Below are 21,608 nucleotides of genomic sequence, written 5' to 3' on the forward strand. Positions count from 1 at the left end.
TATATATATATATATATATATATATATATATATATATATAGCCTTATTCTGCCTGTCTGTCTGTCTTGCTCCAAAGTTGTGTCCTTACCGTGACATGTCCTTACCGTGACAAACAGCGGATTGGCCGCTGGCCTCACCATGGCCCCGCCCCCCACACGGAATGGCTTCTCGCCCCAAGGTGAGCGCATCAAGGTCCTGCAGCGGCGGAACACACACACGCATACACAAGAACAAACACACACACATCAGATCACACTCACTCTCACACACACCTCACACCCACATCAGATCGCATCCACGTCCTGCAGCGGCGGAACACACACACACACACACACGCACACACATAAGAACAGACACACACACACACACACACATCAGATCGCATCCACATACAACATCCCGTGATATCGCTTGCTTCTCGGCGGCGATACTGTGCAGTGATCTTCCAGGACCTGCCGGAGGATCACATGGCCGGAAGCATGTGGTATCTCCGGATGTTGTGATTGTGTCAGCGCGCGTGTGCGCGTGTGTGTGTGTGTATGCCATCGGGTGGGTGTGTGTGTGTGTGTGTGTGTATGCCATCGGGTGGGTGTGTGTGTGTGTGTGTGTGTATGCCATCGGGTGTGTGTGTGTGTGGGTGTATGCCATCGGGTGTGTGTGTGTGGGTGTATGCCATCGGGTGTGTGTGTGTGGGTGTATGCCATCGGGTGTGTGTGTGTGTGTGTGGGTGTATGCCATCGGGTGTGTGTGTGTGTGGGTGTATGCCATCGGGTGTGTGTGTGTGTGTGTGTGTGTGTGTGTGTGTGTGTGTATGCGATCGGATGTGTGTGTGGGTGTATGCCATCGGGTGTGTGTGTGTGTATGTATGCGATCAGATGTGTGTGTGTGTGTGTGTGTGTGTGTATGCCATCGGGTGTATGCCATCGGGTGTGTGTGTGGGTGTATGCCATCGGGTGTGTGTGGGTGTGTGTGTGTGTGTGTGGGTGTATGCCATCGGGTGTGTGTGGGTGTATGCCATCGGGTGTGTGTGGGTGTATGCCATCGGGTGTGTGGGTGTGTGTGCGCCATCGGGTGTGTGTGGGTGTGTGTGCGCCATCGGGTGTGTGTGGGTGTGTGTGCGTGTGTGTGTGTTTGTGCCATCGGGTGTGTGTGTGTGTGTGTTTATGCCATCGGGTGTGTGTGTATGCGATCGGATCTGTGAGTGTCGGCAGAGGAGCACGGCGTGCAGCACAGCTGCTGGGACCGCCCACCGGTGGGCACAGGGAGAAGTGGGGTGTGTGTGTGTGTCTATGCGATCAGATGTGTGCGTGTTTACTCTCTCATGTGTGACTGTGGAGCACGATGGGGAGTGCGCAGCATGGGGGATGGAGCACGATGGGGCGTGCGCAGCATGGGGGATGGCGCACGATGGGGCGTGCGCAGCATGGGGGATGGCGCACGATGGGGGGGTGCGCAGCATGGGGGATGGCGCACGATGGGGGTTGCGCAGCATGGGGGATGGCGCACGATGGGGGGTGCGCAGCATGGGGGATGGCGCACGATGGGGGGTGCACAGCATGGGGGATGGCGCACGATGGGGGTGCACACCTCCTCCCCCCCCCCCCCCCCCCAAAAAACACACACCCACTGCCACACACGCACTGCACAACACACCACACACACACACTGGGAACCACAAACACTGCCCTACAGACACCCACACACACAACGCCGCACACACACACAACACCCAACACACAAACACCGCGGCACACACAAATATACGCACATACCGCACAACACACACATTGCACAAAACATACCTCCCCCCCAAAACACACACACACACCCTCACACAAACCGCGCAACACACATACACAATGATACAGACACACAGCGCTCCACAAACGACACACAACGCAACACACAAACACCGCTCTCACCCCCCGCCACACCCAGACACCACCCAGAACATGTACAGCCCCTACACAAACACTTGGTAACTACACACTATATATATATATATATATATATATATATATATATATATATATATATATATATATATATATATATATATATATATATATATATATATATATATATATATATATATATATATATATATATATAATCTATATCTCTCATATTATTTTTTTGGCGTGGTCAGTGTTTGTAACCACTTATCGGTGGTTGTTTTTATTATACTTTGGTGTTTTGTATTACCTTTGTTTATGTTGAGAGGTTGTCGGTATTTCGTCATATTTCTGATAGCCAGTTTAGCTTATCCTGTAGCGCTAGTCTTGCTGTTGACATACTAAAACCCCAATGGACTCAATTATAATTTGTTGGAATTCTCCAGGTCATACAGTATATTATGCTCCTAGAGTCAAGTAAAGTGACCATCTCCCCACGGCTCTTAGGCCCTGTGCACACGCTTCGGTTTTTACTGCGGTTTTGCTGCAGTTTTTGTTCCTAACCTTGCTGCAGTCCCTCCACAGTAAAACCTATGGTAAATAATAAAAAATGTGCTCACACTGCGGTTTTTTTTTTTTCACCAACAGGTTTTTCTGCATGTTTTCTGCAGCAAAGAATGTGCATGTCACTTTTCCGCAGGTACCTGCGGTTTTTGCCATAGATCATGGTCAAAAAATGCAGGGAACAACCCGTGGAAAAACTGCTGTAAAACCGCATGCGGTTTTTGGGTGTGGTCTGCTGTGGTGTTTTTTTTTTTTTATTTTTTTTAACCACAGGTGCGGTAATCTTTCAGAGGGTCCGGAATTTTCTTAAGAAAATTCCATTTTCTGGTGTGCACAGGGCCTTAATCTGCGTCTGTCAGTGTTTTGGGGTGGTTGTACAGCTGCCGCTCGCTCTGAGGAGTGAGTGTAGTCGCACCACCGGTCGTTCCTCTGCTGAAGGGTCCAGCCTGCCAGGAGGAACATGGTTCATGGTCTCCCGGAATCTGAGCTCACAGTGCAGCAGCAGGGGGAGCCCTAGCGCTCTATTGACCTGCAGATGAAGCCAATATCTGCAGGTTAATAGTGTTTGGGGACATGACCTTTAAGCTGTAATGCATTTGTTTTTGTGCTTTTATTTTTTGCTTACTGTGGGAGTTGTATTCAGTGTGAGGGAAAAAAAATCCCATAGTGAATGGTTACTTGTTTGTGTCCATTGTTTACCATGTACAGAATGGTTTAAAGTTTCTAATATTTATAGTATTGCTTTGCCACTCACTATTCTTTGTCAAATGTTAGAACTGTGTTCTGTGGTAAATACAGGGTGAAAGCTTCAACGCACCACTCCAGGTTGTGTTTATTTTATTTATTTTTTTTCACCTCTAGAGTGGAACTTTATATGTTAGGCTATGTGCGCACGTTGCGTATTTGCATGCAGTTACGCTGCGATCTGCAAACTGCATGCGTCCTGCATCCCCAGCATAATCTATGAAGATTATGCAGGAGACGTGCGCAGACGCGTGCTGCTGCCCGAAGCGCGCGTTCTAAGAAGTGACATATCACTTATTCCGTGCGCTCTGCATGCAGCCCCCGCCCTGTCTATGGGAGGGGCTGCACTCAGAGCGCATGGAATCAGCTTTTTTTTTTTTTTTCTCTCATTACGGAGTCTTTCTGCAGCGATTTCAAGCGCACGTGTGCTGTTCAAATCGCTGCAGAATTTTCTGCAGGGACAGAACGCTACGTGCGCACATAGCCTAAGTCTTCCTGAGTTTGTGACCTGCCGGCAGCTCCAGTGATATATGGAGCGCGGCAGAGGTCACACCTCAGTACAAGTCTGAGCACCTTGTTCTGGACAGTTAGAAGAAGGTATCGGTACAAGCTGGTGCTGCGGGGACCGGAGCTGTGCCAAGGGAGGAAAGCTCTGGACAAGAGAGTACAAGACTGGGAACAGGGCGGCTCTAAAGTGTATGGACACCTTTTGGGGCATTTTTTTTTTCTTTTTAACCTAACAGCTTCACAAATAACGTAAACTGACGTCCTATGTTGTGTCCCTTGTTTTGATGTTGGCTCACGCTGAGCCCACATCTCTCCCCACATGTTGGCTGTTCTGATCAGCCGACATGCCTCTGTTGGATCCGCCAGTCTGTTAACCAGTTAAATCCCACTGTCAATCAGCGGGATTTAACACCCGCCGTCGGGGAGCGTATCATTCCCTGTTCCCATTAGTGCGCATGTGATGTTATTTGGGGAGGGTGGGGGGGGGAGAACTATGACAATCGGGGGTCAGCTGATGAGCCCTGTGTCTGTTATGGCATGGTTCCTATGAATGCCGGCATTCTGAGGCTGCTTTCATACATCCGTTTTTTGTTGAGCGGCACAATACGGCGCTTTGCAGAAAAACCGCAACCGTTTTTTTTTTTTTGCCGCCGGTTGAGTTTTTTTCCCCATAGACTTGCATTAGCGCCGTATTGTGCCGCATGGCCTTGCGTTGCGTCCGTTTTTTGCCGGATGCGGCATATTTAGCTCATGCGGCGGCCGGATGGAACGTTGCCTGGCACGTTTTTTTGTGTGGCGAAAAAAACGTATAGCGCCGTATCCGGCGCGATTTACAATGTAAGCCTATGGACGCAGGATGCGGCGTCCTGCGGCAAAAAACGCGTCCTGTCGCCGGATGCAGTTTTTGCACTGCGCATGCTCAGTATCAAGCCGCATCCGTCAAACGTACGGGCTGCATGGAAAAACTTATGCAACGGATCCGTTTTTTTCGCCGCATCTGTTGCATAGGTTTTTGAGCCGGATTGAGCCGCACTGCAAAAACCGGATGTGTGAATGCAGCCTAAGGCAGTACCGTATTTTTCGCTTTATAAGACGCACCGGATTATAAGATGCACCCCAAATTTAGACATAAAAAAAAAGTAAAAAAAAAGAAAAATGGGGTCCGTCTTATACTCTGGTGTTCTCTTACCAGAGGGGGGCAGCAGTGGTGGTGAAGCGGCGTCACAGGAGGCAGAGGTTGTGCTGGCAGGCGCGGCGGATCAGTGGCAGCTTTGTCCGTGGTTGCGGTGGCGTCCGTGGTTGCAGGTGCGGTGGTGGCAGGCGCGGTGGCGTCCGGGGTGGCAGGAGCCGCGGGACACCGTGGTGGTGGTGGTAGCGACGTGCAGCAGGCCGGTGCAGTAAGTGTCCCGGTTCAAATGATGGCGCCTGGAGCGGCGCTTGCGCAGATGGAACTCTCATCCAAGGGCTCCATCTGCGCACGCGCTGACTCCCGGAGCAGCGCGTGCGCAGATTGAGCTCTCATCCAAGAGCTCCATCTGCGCACACACTCGCTCCCAGCGCCATAATTTGAAACTGAGACCGCGGACAAACTGGGTAACTTGCGGCTGCCGCCCGCACACAGGACCCGGCGTCCGATCGCCGCACAGACAGGACACCCAGGTACCGCTATATTCTGATTGTAAGACGCACCCCCCATTTTCCTCCCAAATTTTTGGGAGGAAAAGTGCGTCTTATAAAGCAAAAAATACGGTAATAATCTCTGCTGTACAGAGTGGTGCTGATGTACTACTCCTGTATAGAACAAGCGATCAGATAGTCACAGCTGTGAATCCCCAAAGGGAACTAGTAATTAGAGCAAGTGAAAGGTTTTAAAAAGGTGAAGAGTTCAAAATGCTCTCCCTTTTGGCCCGTTGAAATTAAAATAAAATACACATTTTTGATTAGTTTAGAAATGTCCGATCTACCAAAATAAAAAAAAGATCAAAATGCCTTGGCCATTGCAACATTGGAATAAATTTCAAAAAGGGGCGATCAAAATGCATCTACCCAAAATGGTGTCCATAAAAACTTCATTTCGTGGCGCAAAAAAAAAAAATCACAGCCCCGAAAATTAAAGTGTTAAAGTGTCTTGAAAAATGGCGACATATAGAGCACATGTTGTTTTTTTCACCCATAAACTCGGACAGACCTGGGGAATCATAATGCCAGGTCAGTTTTACCACATGGTAAGTAAAAAAAAAAAAAAAAAAAAAAAAGAAGAAATTACTACAAATTGTGACATAGCACTTTTTTTTCAATCTCACAGCACTTGGAATTTTTTTCACGGTTTCCAGTACACTATATGGTAAAATGTATGGTGTCATTCAAAAGTAGAACTTGCTCTGCAAAAAAACAAGCCCTCCTATGGCTATATGGAAAAATAAAAAAAAAAAGTTGGGGTAGAATGAAACTTTTTCCTCCTGCCTTATTCATCACTATGCAGTGATGCGTAACTCCCAAATTGATTTTTTTTTTCTCATATGCAAATTAGCTTTGCAGGTGCTCTTGTGGATGTATTGTTACATTCCTCTGCTCTCTCGCGCTGCTTATTGATTGCCATTTGAGAGGTTCTGCTGCAGGATGTTACCGCTGCTCTCTACTGTTGAACAAGTGAGGCCAGCGGGAGAAGTGAAAGTAGCCGAAGACCACCCCTGTACTTATATGCCCAACAGTGCACTTGCAAAGCTAATTTGCATATAAACGAGACAAATTTCGATGTGACTACGTACTGGAGGGTGATGATGTGGGATTAGTTGGAGATGTTTCACCCTACTCTATTCTGCGCTGAAAGGCTTACTGTTAAATTTCATGGTTTTCTCATTAAGAGAATTGGTTAGTGACTTGAGCTTATTGTAGGGTTTGAAAAGGCCAATTTACGCAGGTTTATAATTGGCAAAAGTTAATAAGAACACTTGTTCACGATTGCCCACTCTTGTAAACATACCACCAATGATTGAGCAACCTGCTTGTCCTGCCTCTGATTTGGACCAATCATGCTTGCAATTAAATCAATGTCTACAGCACATCTCCTTCCTTGTGTTAATGGGGCATTTGCTGCCAGCAATATGCCATATGGGGGCAGAAAGATTGTATTAACCCATCGTCTATAGTTTCCCTAAAGGAAAGCCATCAACTAGTGTATAGTTAGCAATCATGCTCCAGGTTTCTAGAAACAGAGGAAGCAAAACTGCCCCAGAACATCAGTGAGCCACCACTATGCTTCACTTTAGGCAGGGTGTTCTTTTTAGCATATGCTTCATTCTCCCTCCTTCAGTTATACTGCTGATCCATAGCTGACAAAAGTTAAAATTTTGGTGGAACGAAGAGATTCCCAAAACTTGTGTAGCTTATTTTATGGCTGGGAGAAAAGTTTTGTTCTGCTTTGGGGTCAGTTGTGGGTCACGTCCTGAAGTTCGGGTATGGAGATCTTCAGGGTTTTGTATGTGTCTTATTGTGCATGCTGAATCCTCTACCTGCTGCCACCTGATCTTTCTGCAGGTCATCTGCAGTCTCACAAAGATTTTTGACCAATTGTCGCCTCGGAAATCTGGCAATGGTAGCTGGTGATGGCTCCTTCTTTCTGCATATCCAGATAGTGCAGCAATTGTTTCTTTCACTTTGAACTTACAACAGTCTCGCATGTGCTCCAATAGGTACCGATGGATGCAATTAACTCTTCTTCTTAGTTTGGACCATTTGCTTATGACAACACCAAATTTGCGCTCATAAGGGAGTCAAATAATTTTGAATTTGGAGAAACCATTAGTTATATTGTGCTTAAATTGGTCTTGTTTGGTTTATTGCAAACATAGAAAGTGTGTGCGTTTTGATAAAACACAGATGTCTAAGGGGTATTTCTCACATAGTGAGATCGCTAGCGAAGTCGCTGCTGAGTCATGGTTTTTGTGACGCACCAGTGACCTCATTAGCGATCTCGCTGTGTGTGACACTGAGCAGCGATCTGGCCCCTGCTGTGAGATCGCTGCTCGTTACACACAGTGCTGGTTCATTTTTTGGACGTTGCTCTCCCGCTGTGAAGCACACATCGCTGTGTTTGACAGCGAGAGAGCAACGGTCTGAATGTGCAGGGAGCCAGCTTCTGACAGCCTGCGGTAAGCTGTAACCAAGGTAAATATCAGGTAACCAAGCGAAGGGCTTTGCTTGGTTACCCGATATTTACCTTGGTTACTAGCGTCCGCCGCTCTCAGGCTGCCAGTGCCGGCTCCCTGCACACGTAGCCAGAGTACACATCTGGTAAATAAGCAAAGCGGTTTGCTTATTAACCTGATGTGTACTCTGGCTACGAGTGCAGGGAGCCAGCGCTAAGCGGTGTGCGCTTGTAACCAAGGTTAATATCGGGTAACCAAGCGCTTGGTTACCCGATATTTACATTAGTTACCAAGCGCAGCATCGCTTCCACGCGTCGCTGGGTGCTGGTCGCTGGTGAGATCTGCCTGATTGACAGCTCACCAGCGACCATGTAACGATGCACCAGCGATCCTGACTGGGTCAGATCGCTGGTGGGATCGCTGGAGCGTCGCTAAAGTGTGACTGTACCCTAAGTGAGGCCTTATCAGTATTTTTCACACACCATAATGGGTCTGTGTTCTATGGGGCTGTGCACAATGTCGGTGTGTTTGTATCCGTGATAAAAAAAGTACCAATACAAATCTGTGGGCCAGTGAAATGGAGAGGGCACAGAGGTGGCATCAGTGTGTATATGTGGTTATCATTGCAAGAGACAGAAGAAGCCTTGTAATGTATACATGACACTCAGTTATGGTAAAAACGCACTCCATGACCAAACACTCGGATCCAAAACGCTGATCACTCTCGTACCATTTTTTTTTTTTTAGTCTGTTTAAACTGACGTCTGAATGAGGCTTAAAGAAGTATTCTCATCTCCAAGATCTTAACCCAATATGTAATATTTTTTTTTACTCGTATAGCGCTATTAATTCCACAGTGCTTTATATACCTGATCCATAGGGTCTGTGTGCACGTTGTTTTTTCATGCGTATATGCAGCGTTTTAAATTGCAGTATAAACGCATGTGTTCTGCGTCCCCAGCAAAGTCTATGACAATTTGCACATTCCAAGCGCATGTTGCGTTTTAAATCGCAGCGTTTTGGATGACCATTTTTTTTTTTTACAAAATCGATGCGTTCTAAAAAGCAACATGTCACTTATTTTGTGCGTTTCCCTCTGTCTGTGGGAGAGCAAGCATCCATTCTACATTCAAAATGCATCCAAAACGCAGCGTTTTATTTGTCATGCCAGAACGCAACGTGCGCACATACCCTAACTGTCCCCATTGGGGGTGCAATCTAAATTCCCTATCCGTATGTCTTTGGAACTTGGGAGGAAACCGGAGAACCTGGAGGAAACACGAAGACATGTAGAAAACATACAAACTCCTTGCAGATGGTGTCTTTGGTGGATTTGAACCCAGGACCCCAGCGCTGCAAGACTGCAGTGCTAACCACTGAGCCACCGTGCTGCAGTAAAGTGTAATAATATTAGCAAATACTGCCAACTAGAACGGTATTAAACATCAAGTCCTTAATCGGTCTTGAATCACAGACCACACTAGGATAGACTTTGTTAACCCATGAACAACCACAATAATTGTTGAAAACTAGTGACACAAGGTCAAATACTCAAAAAGATTTTATTTATTTTAACAATATATTCACAATTATAGATGCAACAAGGTGTTTCAAAAGATGTTGGTATGGTACTTTGGGACTAGTGGCCACATGCACCATAAGAGTACACTGAAATTACAAGGTCACTTGAACCGATAATGGTATTATAAATGGCTAAACATTCCACAAAGAATATCAATACACCCATAAACTCAGTGTATGGGGGTGAAACGTGAAATAGCAATCGGTATCCATATATCAATGAAGTGACAACCAATAATAATACTGGTACATTATATTATAACCATGAAAAACCGCACAGAAACCATAATAGCCATAAGAATATTCCTGTCAGGGACCAAAAGCAGTGAAATGCACACAGTGGAGCCAACTCACATACAAGCAACCATAATAAGCAATGGCATAAAGAATACCTATATAATATTTGCTCAAGTTCAATGTCGTGAGCTCCACTGAATTGTAACCAATAATGAGGCAAACTGTGCTAATCAGAAAAAGTTCAATTAGGGTAAAGCATGTACCTGAATTATACTGGCTGGTGCTGTGTCCACGGCCCGGATCCCCGACACGTGTTTCGCCCTTAAGCGTCCTCAGTGACCTTGTAATTTCAGTGTACTCTTATGGTGCATGTGCCCACTAGTCCTGAAGTACCATACTAACATCTTTTGAAACACCTTGTTGCATCTATAATTGTGAATATATTGTTAAAATAAATAATCTTTTTGAGTATTTGACCTTGTGTCACTAGTTTTCAACCATTTATTGTGGTTGTTCATGGGTTAACAATTAGAAATGTAGTAGTTCCCCCTGACTAGCCATGTCTTACCTCATCTGCAGGCATTGCAGCTTGGGTGTTCTTGGTTATGACAAGCAAGTAACAGTCACTGAGTGGTCGTAACCATGGATACCTAAGCTGCAATGCCCTGCACATGAGGTAAGACATGGCTAATTTGGAGAACTATACTACATTTCTAATTGGAGTTGTTTGCTAATAATATTACACCTACATATTGGGATAGCATCTTGGAGATGGGAATACCCCTTTAAGTCTCATTTGCAATGGGAGTTGCATTATTTTTTATTGCAATAATATGACTATAAATTTCTCGTCCATACAGTGGTATACCCATAGAACTAATGACTGCATTATATTTTGCAGTCTGCTGGTAGTGCTATAAGAACATTTGCTATGTTTCTGTACTTTTCTATAGTTTGTGAAATAAGTTATCTGTAGGAGAGAATTCCATGCAGAGACTCCACAATGCTGCTGGTAGTCAGAAGCCTCAGTACATGCGGAGGAGTCTATGGAGGCAGCCTAACCTTTCCAGCCTTTGCAGGCACCGTGCATAGGCTGTATGGATGCACGGAGAAAGTATTTCTATCCGTACCATCTCAATATGTCACACTTTGGTATAGGTCGGGTCTATTCTAGACTATGAAAATAGTATTCTGCAATGCTAAGGCACAAAATTGGTGTGAACATGTCCTGAAGCATCTCATGCCTATGGACCTGTCACAGGCTGAAAAGTTACAGTGGTAAATGAAAGACATGACTGGTAATGCAGATCACGGATTTACTGTGTGCGACGCTCTTAGGCTATGTGCACACTAGAAAAAGGATATTTCTTAAGAAAATTTCTTGAGTGAAGGATTAGCGCACCTGCGTTTTTACCGCGATTTGGTGCGGTTTTACCGCTGGTTGCTCCCTGCGTTATTGTGCCATTATCTATGGTAACTAACGCAGTTAGCTGCAGAAAAGAAGTGACTGCTCATTCTTTTTCTTAAGAAAAGCTACTTAAGAAAAAAACGCAGTGTGCGCACAGCTATTTCTTTTTGCCATAGGTTTGGCTGGGGAATGTCTGCAGAAAGGTTACAAGAATTTCTCAAGAAATTTCTGCAGCAAAAACGCAGGTAAAAAACGCAGTGTGTGAACACAGCCTAAAGGCCAAATTCAGATGTCCGTATATCCTGGTCGGAGCAGGGGCTGTACGCTTGTCTTCTGACCAGAGCTCGATGGCGTCCTAGGCATATATGAAGCGGGCGAGTATGGGCCAGGAGACCCGCGGCCTGTCCTTTTGTGTCATGTGTACACCATAATAAATGGGTGCCTCAATTCAGCCTTCGAATTCTACTTTTACCAGGGGTGACCCTGCCTGTGAGGTTGTGCGCGGTGTCTCCAGGAAACGTTCAATTGTTGCCTTGGCTCTCTGGCATCAAGTTGTCTTGGAGGAGATCAGACATATTGAATATATAACGTCAGTTTTTATCAAGCGCGCAAACACATGCAGAACTGCTTTAACCCCTTCTCTTACTAGTTTGTGAATAAACATTGTTGACAGAGGTCCACAAGTATGGCGGAGACTGAGGAGCAGAGCTCCCCCCACATGCAGTAGATGGCGGCTATGCCTCATAGTGAGGTCCATCTCCGACTGTTAACCATTTAAATGGAGCGCTTGTCTGCCCAATGTAGCCATCTGAGACAGTCTTAGGGTATTGATGGGCACCTGCTGAGAACCCCATGGCTGCTTTCTAGGTACTCCTGTGATTCTCATAGGCTGAGCTCCATACGAATGCATGATTTATTTTTTTTTTTCTCCTTATATAGTGCATTACTGTAAGGCTATGTCCCCACGCGACTCTGTACCTGCGGATTTTGCAGCGGAAAACCTGTTATATATCTGGATTTTCCAGATAAATCCGCAGGTTTTAGCAAGTACAGACTCCCCATGTTATCCTATGGGACATGGGGAGTGCTGTGTCCATGCTGCGGTATGTGCGGCTGCGGAATATGCTGCGGATCTCCCGCAGCCGCACGTAACTGCATGTCAATTATTCCTGCGGAATTCCCGGCCCTCCACTAAGGAGAAATAGGCCGAGACTTTCGCAGGTAAGCCATACGAATGTCCGTAGGTTTACCGCAGATATTTAACTGGAATCCCCGCAGCTATGTATAGCTGCGGATTCTGGGGAGCTGCTCCGGGAACCTGCGGATATACCTGCGGGTACATAGTCCCATGTGCACATAGCCTAATGCTGTAGCGTTGAACTGTAAAGTGCAAATGATCAACTGATTCCATTCAACTGCCGTGAGCGGACAACAAAAATAAGTTGTTTGTGGTTTGTGTTTTTTTTTTTGTTTTTTTATATATAAATATAAAAATCACCCCCTTCCACGCAGTTGTATATAAAGGGAAAAAAACAGTTACCATCTCCATATTTAGCCCATATAGTAAACAGGGAAAAAGTCATAATGTGTGGTGTTTTTTGTTTTTTTTTTTTAAACCTGATCTACCCAAATAAAATTTCCTACCCCCCCCCCCCTCCTCCCCGTGAAAAACGTGTTTCGGATGCATACGCCGACGAGGCCATTGACTATAATGGAGCAGATGGAGTCGGCGTGTGCTCTCTTACACCATTTTCGGTCATACACGTTTTCAGACTGACACGTTGGAATAATGTTAAAAAAAAAAAAAGGCAAAAATGTGGTAAAAACACTTGCGTTTTTGGTGCCTTTTTCCGCAGGTAGATGCGTTTTTCTGCCAGAGGGTGCGTTTTGTTTTTTTTCTCTGGAGAAACAAATCTGCAGTTTGTGCACATAGCCTAAGCTTGCTTAACATAATAAAAAAAATGACTTTGGGTCCCCCTTTTTGATAGCCCACAGATGACTACTTTAACTTTGGTTGATATGATCAGGCTTAAAAGGTCTATGAATATTGGCCCTTTCTCAGCTTAAAAAATAGCACCCCCCCCAGCCACCCCATAAGTGGCTCATCACATTAGATGCGCCTGTTCTGGTGCTTCGCCTTGGCTCTGCCACCGCACCAGGGCAATCTGGAAATTGGGGTAATGGTAGTTGGTGTTGAGCTCAGCTGTGTATTGTCAGCTGGCATCAATCTCTGGTGTTAGTAATGACCGTCTCTATCAATCACCATTACTAACCCATTAAGTAAAAATACAATACACACAATATTTTTTTGAAATATTACTCCCCAAATTTTTCCCTTGTTCACCAACTTATTTTAAAGAAGACAGTGCAGGTCCGCTGTAGTCCCAGGGATTCCGACTTAGTACACAAATGTAAACCCGAAAAACAAGACGGTTTCCTCTTTCACCAATTTATTCGAAGGCAAAGTTCTTACGCAGATCCGACGTAATCCAGCGCTTCCTACGATGTTCCCAGACTCTTGATGATCAAAGTCTATGGATCCTCAGTAGGAGCCTCTAGGTTTGAGCAGAAGCCACTTTGTGAGACTGAAGTTTATTTTAAATGATTTATTAAGTTAAACAAATGTAAAATCCTCTGGGCCACATGAAGGGCACTAAAGGGTGTAAGTCTATAATATATTTATTGGGGTTCTGACGTATAACCTGCAGGATATCGTGGGTTTTTTTTTGTTTGTTTTTTTTTAACTTTAATCTATAGATTTTCATTGGCTAGTCTTGTCCTTTGTTTTTTTGCCCCCCACCCCCCGACCCTTCTTGTTTCTTCTCTCTCCCATTGCACTTGCTGGACTGTCAAAAGGCTTTGCTAATAGAGCTGCATGAAGTAGGGGCAGAGACCCTTATTCCAGCAATGTATTACTTATGGGGATACGTTTTTATTTTTTCATCACTTATCTTCAGATCTATTCTCTGAATGCTATGTTCTGTATAAACCTGTCCCACCTCTGATTAGCATCTTTCTGCCTATGAACAGTGTACACAGAAAGCTGTCAATCAGTGATGGAGTGGGGTTATACAGAGAGCGTGATGCTGGTGACAGGTTACCTTCTAAGATCAAACTTCTCAATGGTTAGGATTATTCTTCAGATATATTGATGTGCTCTCTAATGCTGGTCTTTCTTTTTGTATTTAAGTATCCCGGACCTCTGTTACCCTCACGATGGCAACTGAAATCGGTTCCCCGCCGCGCTTCTTCCACATGCCGCGTTTCCAGCACCAGGCTCCCCGCCAGCTCTTCTATAAGCGACCGGACTATGCTCAGCAGCAGGCCATGCAACAACTCACCTTTGACGGAAAGCGCATGAGGAAGGCTGTGAATCGCAAGACTATAGACTACAATCCTTCTGTGATAAAGTATCTGGAGGTGAGCATTGCACAGGGGCAGGGGACTGAAGTAGTTATCACAAATTAAAAAGTTAAATTAATCACTTTCTACTTGTCATATAAAACCTTTTTGGTTTCATATTATTCTTTAAAGGACAACATAGTTTTCAAAGTACTGGGCCCAAGAGATGTGGCTCCCGTGAGACCCCTCCTTGTCACACTGCTTGGCGGTCACGTCTTATCCATTTGCATATAGACAGAAAATCATCAATTTTAGCCAGACATTCGGAATTAACTTGGCATTGTGACATTTGGACTGTAGATCAGCCTGGAAGTGTGAAATGCACTGCAGCAAAAAAGAATGTTAATTTCTTTTTTTCTTTTTTAAATTGTGAAAAGTTTATTCAGCGGGTCATTTATTATTCAACCCCTCAATCCACCAGAATTCTATTTGGTTCCCCTAAAGTATTAAGAAGTATTTGAGGCACAAAGAACAATGAGCTTCACATGTTTGGATTAATCTCTTTTTCTAGCCTTTTCTGACTAATTAAGACCCTCCCCAAACTTGTGAACAGCACTCATACTTGGTCAACATGGGAAAGACTAAGGAGCATTCCAAGGCCATCAGAGACAAGATCGTGGAGGGTCACAAGGCTGGCAAGGGGTACAAAACCCTTTACAAGGAGTTGGGCCTACCTGTCTCCACTGTTGCGAGCATCATCCGGAAGTGGAAGGCTTATGGAACTACTGTTAGCCTTCCACGGCCTGGACAGCCTTTGAAAGTTTCCACCCGTGCCGAGGCCAGGCTTGTCCGAAGAGTCAAGGCTAACCCAAAGACAACAAGGAAGGAGCTCCGGGAAGATCTCATGGCAGTGGGGACATTGGTTTCAGTCAATACCATAAGTAACGTACTCCACCGCAATGATCTCCATTCCAGACGAGCCCGTAAGGTACCTTTACTTTCAAAGCGTCATGTCAAGGCTAGTCTACAGTTTGCTCATGATCACTTGGAGGACTCTGAGAAAGACTGGTTCAAGGTTCTCTGGTCTGATGAGACCAAGATCGAGATCTTTGGTGCCAACCACACACGTGACGTTTGGAGACTGGATGGCACTGCATACGACCCCAAGAATACCATCCCTACAGTCAAGCATGGTGGTGGCAGCACCATGCTGTGGGGCTGTTTCTCAGCCAAGGGGCCTGGCCATCTGGTCCACATCCATGGGAAGATGGATAGCACGGCCTACCTGGAGATTTTGGCCAAGAACCTCCGCTCCTCCATCAAGGATCTTAAGATGGGTCGTCATTTCATCTTCCAACAAGACAACGACCCAAAGCACACAGCCAAGAAAACCAAGGCCTGGTTCAAGAGGGAAAAAAAATCAAGGTGTTGCAGTGGCCTAGTCAGTCTCCTGACCTTAACCCAATTGAAAACTTGTGTAAGGAGCTCAAGATTAAAGTCCACATGAGACACCCAAAGAACCTAGATAACTTTGAGGAGATCTGCATGGAAAAGTGGGCCAAGATAACTCCAGAGACCTGTGCCGGCCTGATCAGGTCTTATAAAAGACGATTATTAGCTGTAATTGCAAACAAGGGTTATTCCACAAAATATTAAAACCTAGGGGTTGAATAATAATTGACCCACACTTATGTTGAAAATTTATTAAAATTTAACTGAGCAACATAACTTGTTGGTTTGTAAGATTTATGCATCTGTTCATAAATCCTGCTCTTGTTTGAAGTTTGCAGTCTCTAACTTATTTGCATCTTATCAAACCTGCTAAATCTGCAGGGGGTTGAATACTACTTGTAGGCACTGTATATCTAATAACTGATGGACTGAGTAATATTTCTGGATTGAAATTAGGTTTATTGTACTAACAGAAAATGTGCAATCCGCATTTAAACAAAATTTGACCGATGCAAAAGTATGGGCACCTCAACATAAAAGTGACATTAATAATTTGTAGATCCTCCTTTTGCAAAAAAATCACAGCCTCTAGTCGCTTCCTGTAGCTTTTAATGAGTTCCTGGATCCTGGATGAAGGTATATTTGACCATTCCGGTTTCAAAACAATTCCAGTTCAGTTAAGTTTGATGGTCGCCGAGCATGGACAGCACGCTTCAAATCATCCCACAGATGTTCAATGATATTCAGGTCTGGGGACTGGGATGGCCATTCCAGAACATGGTAATTGTTCCTCTGCATGAATGCCTGAGTAGATTTGGAGCAGTGTGTTGGATCATTGTCTTGCTGAAATATTCATCCGCTGCGTAAACTTCAACTTCGTCACTGATTCTTGCACATTATTGTCAAGAATCTGCGGATACTGAGTTGAATCCATGCGACCCTCAACTTTAACAAGATTCCCGATGCCGGCATTGGCCACACAGCCCCAAAGCTAGATGCAACCTCCACCAAATTTTACTGTGGGTAGCAAGTGCTTTTCTTGGAATGCCGTGTTTTTTTGCCTCCATGCATAACGCCTTTTTGTATGACCAAACAACTCAATCTTTGTTTCAACAGTCCACAGGACCTTCTTCCAAAATGTAACTGGCTTGTCCAAATGTGCTTTTGCATACCTCAGGCGACTGTTTGTGGCGTGCTTGCAGAAACGGCTTCTTTCACGTCACTCTCCCATACAGCTTCACCTTGTGAAACGTGCGCTGTATTGTTGACCGATGCACTGACACCATCTGCAGCAAGATGATGCTGCAGGTCTTTGGAGGTGGTCTGTGGATTGTCCTCGACTGTTCTCACCATTCTTCTTCTCTGCCTTTCTGATATTTTTCTTGGCCTGCCACTTCTGGGCTTAACAAGAACTGTACCTGTGTTCTTACATTTCCTTACTATGTTCCTCACAGTCGAAACTGATAGTTTAAATCTGAGACAACTTTTTGTATCCTTCCTCTGAACAACTATGTTGAATAATCTTTGTTTCTTTGTCGCTCCATTGGGAGACCCAGACAATTGGGTGTATAGCTATTGCCTCTGGAGGCCACACAAAGTATTACACTTAAAAGTGTAAGGCCCCTCCCCTTCTGGCTATACACCCCCAGTGGGATCACTGGCTCACCAGTTTTGTGCTTTGTGCGAAGGAGGCAACACATCCACGCATAGCTCCACTTTTTAGTCAGCAGCAGCTGCTGACTATGTCGGATGGAAGAAAAGAGGACACATATAGTGTCCCCAGCATGCTCCCTTCTCACCCCACTGTATGTCGGAGGTGTTTGTAAGGTTGAGGTACCCATTGCGGGTACGGCGGCAGGAGCCCACATGCTGATTCCTTCCCCATCCCTTTTTACAGGGCTCTGGGTGAAGTGGGATTTACCGGTCTCCAGGCACTGAGACCGTGCTCCATCTACAGCCCCTGGAGAAGATGCTGGATGGAGCGGAGTACATCAGGGACATGGCCCTGCTTCCTCAAGGTACTCTGTGTCCCCGTGCATTTGGCGCTCACACCGCAGCATGCTGGGTGTTGTAGTGCGCCGGGGGACATCAGCGCTGCGGCGCCTGTGCCATGGCCTCATTCAGCTTTGCTGAAGCAGGCTCACTTATGGGAATTGGTCGCGCCGGCCGCTGGGACTGCGGCGCGGCTGGCACTTGTAGTGCGCCGGGGACTTCAGCGCGGCCTGCGCTTTTACGGCGGCCGCGCTGATAACTAGAGTCCCCGGCTTTTGCGGCCTGCTTCCGTTCGTTCCCGCCCCCAGACCTGCCAGTCAGGAGAGGGGCGGGTCGCTGGCCACTTCCAGGAATCGGTCGCGCCGGCCGCTGGCAGCGGCGCGGCTGGCACTTGTGGTGCGCCGGGGACTTCAGCGCGGCCCGCGCTTTTACGGCGGCCGCGCTGATAACTAGAGTCCCCGGCTTTTGCGGCCTGCTTCCGTTCGTTCCCGCCCCCAGACCTGCCAGTCAGGAGAGGGGCGGGACGCTGGCCACTTCTATGAATCGGTCGCGCCGGCCGCTGGAACTGCGGCGCGGCTGGCACTTGTGGTGCGCCGGGGACTTCAGCGCGGCCCGCGCTTTTACGGCGGCCGCGCTGTTAACTCGAGTCCCCGGCTTCTGGGCCTAGTCTCCCTTCGTTACCGCCCACAGCCCTGACAGTCAGGGTAGGGGCGTGACGCTGCATAGAGCAGAGCTGAGAGCTGGAGTATGTTTTGCATACTCCACCCCTCTCACTGTGTGCACTGTGAATCCGGATTCCCGCACTTTCTCAGGCACGCCCACGGCTTCCTTCTCTACAAGGACACCGGCAGCCATTAGTGTCAGTTTCTGTACGATACAGAGACAAGTGTGGAAGACCCTGGCATTCTGATAGTCACACAATCGCTGTAACAGGCGTTAAGCAGCACCTGTGGTGCTAACCCCACTAGTGCAGAAGTGCACTTATAGATATGCTTGTACTATATACATTGCACTGTTTGGTCGCACGTTGTATATACCCTCCTGGATTATGCGGAGGAGTTATCAGCATATTCTCTGTGTAAAACAAAGGTGCAGAACCACATGTTTTTCTATACAGCTGGTACAGCATGTACGGCTATACGGCCGGCAGGTACATAGACTCCCATTGTATGCACTAATGGCCAGGGGATGAGGACGGTGTCTGCAGTATTTACTGACAGTTTTTCTGAGACTATGGCTATGATACTAGAAGCCTAGCAGTCCGGACATGTCTCTCACAATATGGGCACTGTTGAATCATTGATCCATGGCCCCCCTCAGTGTGAATAACTAACAGCTCCGGGAATGTCACACGCATCCCAGAGTCACGGCTCTGCACGGACGTCAGTCCCAGACAGCCTAAGTGGGCTCGCTATGAGCGGCCTCGGTTTCATCAGGGTCCTAACAGAAGGACTCGCTGTGTAATGAGGCGGAAGTAGCGGCTCAGGATTCTGATCCTGAGACCGCTCTCAATCTGGATACACCTGATTGTGACGCCATAGTAAATAATCTTATAGCGTCCATCTATAGAATGTGGGTTATTTCTCACAGCTCCTCCAGTGGAGGAGTCAGCTTCACGTATTTTTCTGGACCACTCTGCCTTCAGAGCGCTTCTCCAAACGGCTTAGGATACACGTTATCCCTGTCCCCTGACTTGGTCAAGGACTGGACCCAATGTCCCGAGCGGCATCCTCCAATCTCCAGGCTTTTAGCTAGATCCATAGTTGCAGTGGGAGATGGAACTGCAAACTCAAAGATGCCACTGACAGACAGATGGATCTCTGGTCGAAAGCCATCTATGAGGCTGTCGGCGCACCGTTGGCTCCGGCATTCTCTCCCTTGGGGCACTCCAAGCTATTTCAGCTTGTCTTACACAGATTGACACGGTTACACGTACATCTGTGCCGCAGGTGGCATCCTTAACCTCTCAAATGTCTGCATTTGTTTCTTACGCGATTCAGGTTGTCCTGGACTCTGCGAACCGTGCGGCGGTAGCCTCCGCTACTCCGTGTTTTTAAGCAGAGCCTGGTCTGCTCGTTAAGTGAATGGAAGGCAGATTCTGCTTCCAAAAAAGGTTGCCTAACCAGTTGCCTTTTTCTGCTGACCGACTGTTTGGTGAGCGTTGGATGTAACCATCAAACAGTCCAGGGGTAAGGATTCATCCTTTCCTCAGCCCGGACACAACAAACCCCAACAGAGCAAGAGGCAGTCGGGGTTTTCGGCCTTTTCGAGGCTCGGGCAGGTCCCATTTTTCCTCGTCCAAGGTGGACTCAAAAGGATCAGAGGAGCTAAGATTCTTAGCGGGCTCAGTCTCGCCCAAAAAAGCGACAGTCTGAAAACCCGCTTCCAAGGCGGCTTCCTCATGACTTGCGGCCTCGGTCGGTAGCAGGCTCTCCCGCCTTGGCGATATTTAGCTGCCATAGGTCAATGACCATTGAGTGTGAGACATTCTGTCTCACGGGTACAGGATAGAGCTCACTTCTCGTCCTCCAACTCGATTCTTCAGAATTTCTCCACCTCCCGGCCGGGCCGCTGCTCTTCTGCAAACAGGGTGCACTCTATAGGCAGAAAGAGTGATGACCCCCGTTCCTCTTCAGGAACAAGGTCACGGTTTTTACCCCAAATTCTTTGCGGTACCTATAACAACGGGCCGTTCCGTCCCGTTCTGGATCTAAAAATGCTCAGCAAGCTCGTGGACACCAGGCGGTTCCGGATGGAATCCCTCCGCCATGTCATCGCCTCAAGGTCCCAAGGATATTTCCTAGCATCATTAGGCATCAAGGATGCTTATCCACACGTGCCGATTGATCCAGAGCACTAGCGTTTCTACGCTTCGTTATAGGAGACGAACACCCTCTGTTCGTAGCTCTACCTTCCGGCTAGCGACAGTCCAACTGGTCTTCGCCAAGGTCAGGGCAGCAGTAGTCACAGTCCTGCACTCTCAGGGTCACTCTGTGGTCCCGTATTTAGACGATCTACTTGTCAAGGCACTCTCTTAGGAAACATGCCAACACTGCCCGAACGTTGCGCTGGAGACTCTCTAGAGTTTTGGGTGGATCATCAACTTTTTAAAGTCAGATCCGACCCCGACCCTATCGATAACATATCTAGGCATAGACTTTCTTACTCTCTCAGCGATAGTGAAGCTGCCGCTAGACAAACAGCATTCACTACGGGCTGCAAGCTCTTCTTTAAGAACCAGTCGCACACATTGAGACGCCTCATGCACTTCCTACGTAAGATGGTAGCAATGGAGGCAGTTCCTTTCGCGCAGTTTTACTGCGTCCACTACAATGGGACATTCTCCGCCAATGGGACGAGGAGTCGACGTCCCTCAACAGAGTCGTCGTTCTTTCTCAGGCGGCCAAGGAATCTCTACGGTGGTGGCTTCTTCTCACCTCTTGGTCAAAAAGAAGGTCCTTCCTATCCCCGTCCTGGGCGATAGTTACGACAGACGCGAGTCTATCAGGGTGGGGAGCAGTTTTTCTCCACTACAGCGCTCAGGGTACGTGGACTCAGCAAGAGTCCACTCTTCAGATCAATGTTCTTGAACACAGAGCAGTGTATCTTGCCCTACAATCCTTCCAACAGCGGCTGGAAAGCAAGCATATCCGACTTCAGTCGGACAGCTCCACAGCGGTGGCATACATCAACCACCAAGGAAGAACGCGCAACCGGCAAGCCTTCCAGGAAGTCCGG

At 46.9% G+C, this 21,608-nt stretch overlaps 1 protein-coding gene across 3 annotated transcripts in view; it reads left to right on the forward strand.

The window, feature by feature from the left end:
- Positions 1-21,608, forward strand: part of WDR33 (WD repeat domain 33) — a 180,782-nt gene that overhangs the window by 23,846 nt on the left and 135,328 nt on the right. For all 3 annotated transcript variants that reach the window (XM_075340837.1, XM_075340838.1, XM_075340839.1), the window contains exon 2: positions 14,275-14,504. In XM_075340837.1, coding sequence (XP_075196952.1) covers positions 14,301-14,504 — 204 coding nt within the window. In that variant the 5' untranslated portion in view covers positions 14,275-14,300. The remainder of the gene's footprint in view (positions 1-14,274; positions 14,505-21,608) is intronic.

The sequence above is a fragment of the Anomaloglossus baeobatrachus genome, chromosome 3 (assembly GCF_048569485.1).
Source record: "Anomaloglossus baeobatrachus isolate aAnoBae1 chromosome 3, aAnoBae1.hap1, whole genome shotgun sequence".
Classification (NCBI taxonomy): Eukaryota; Metazoa; Chordata; class Amphibia; order Anura; family Aromobatidae; genus Anomaloglossus; species Anomaloglossus baeobatrachus.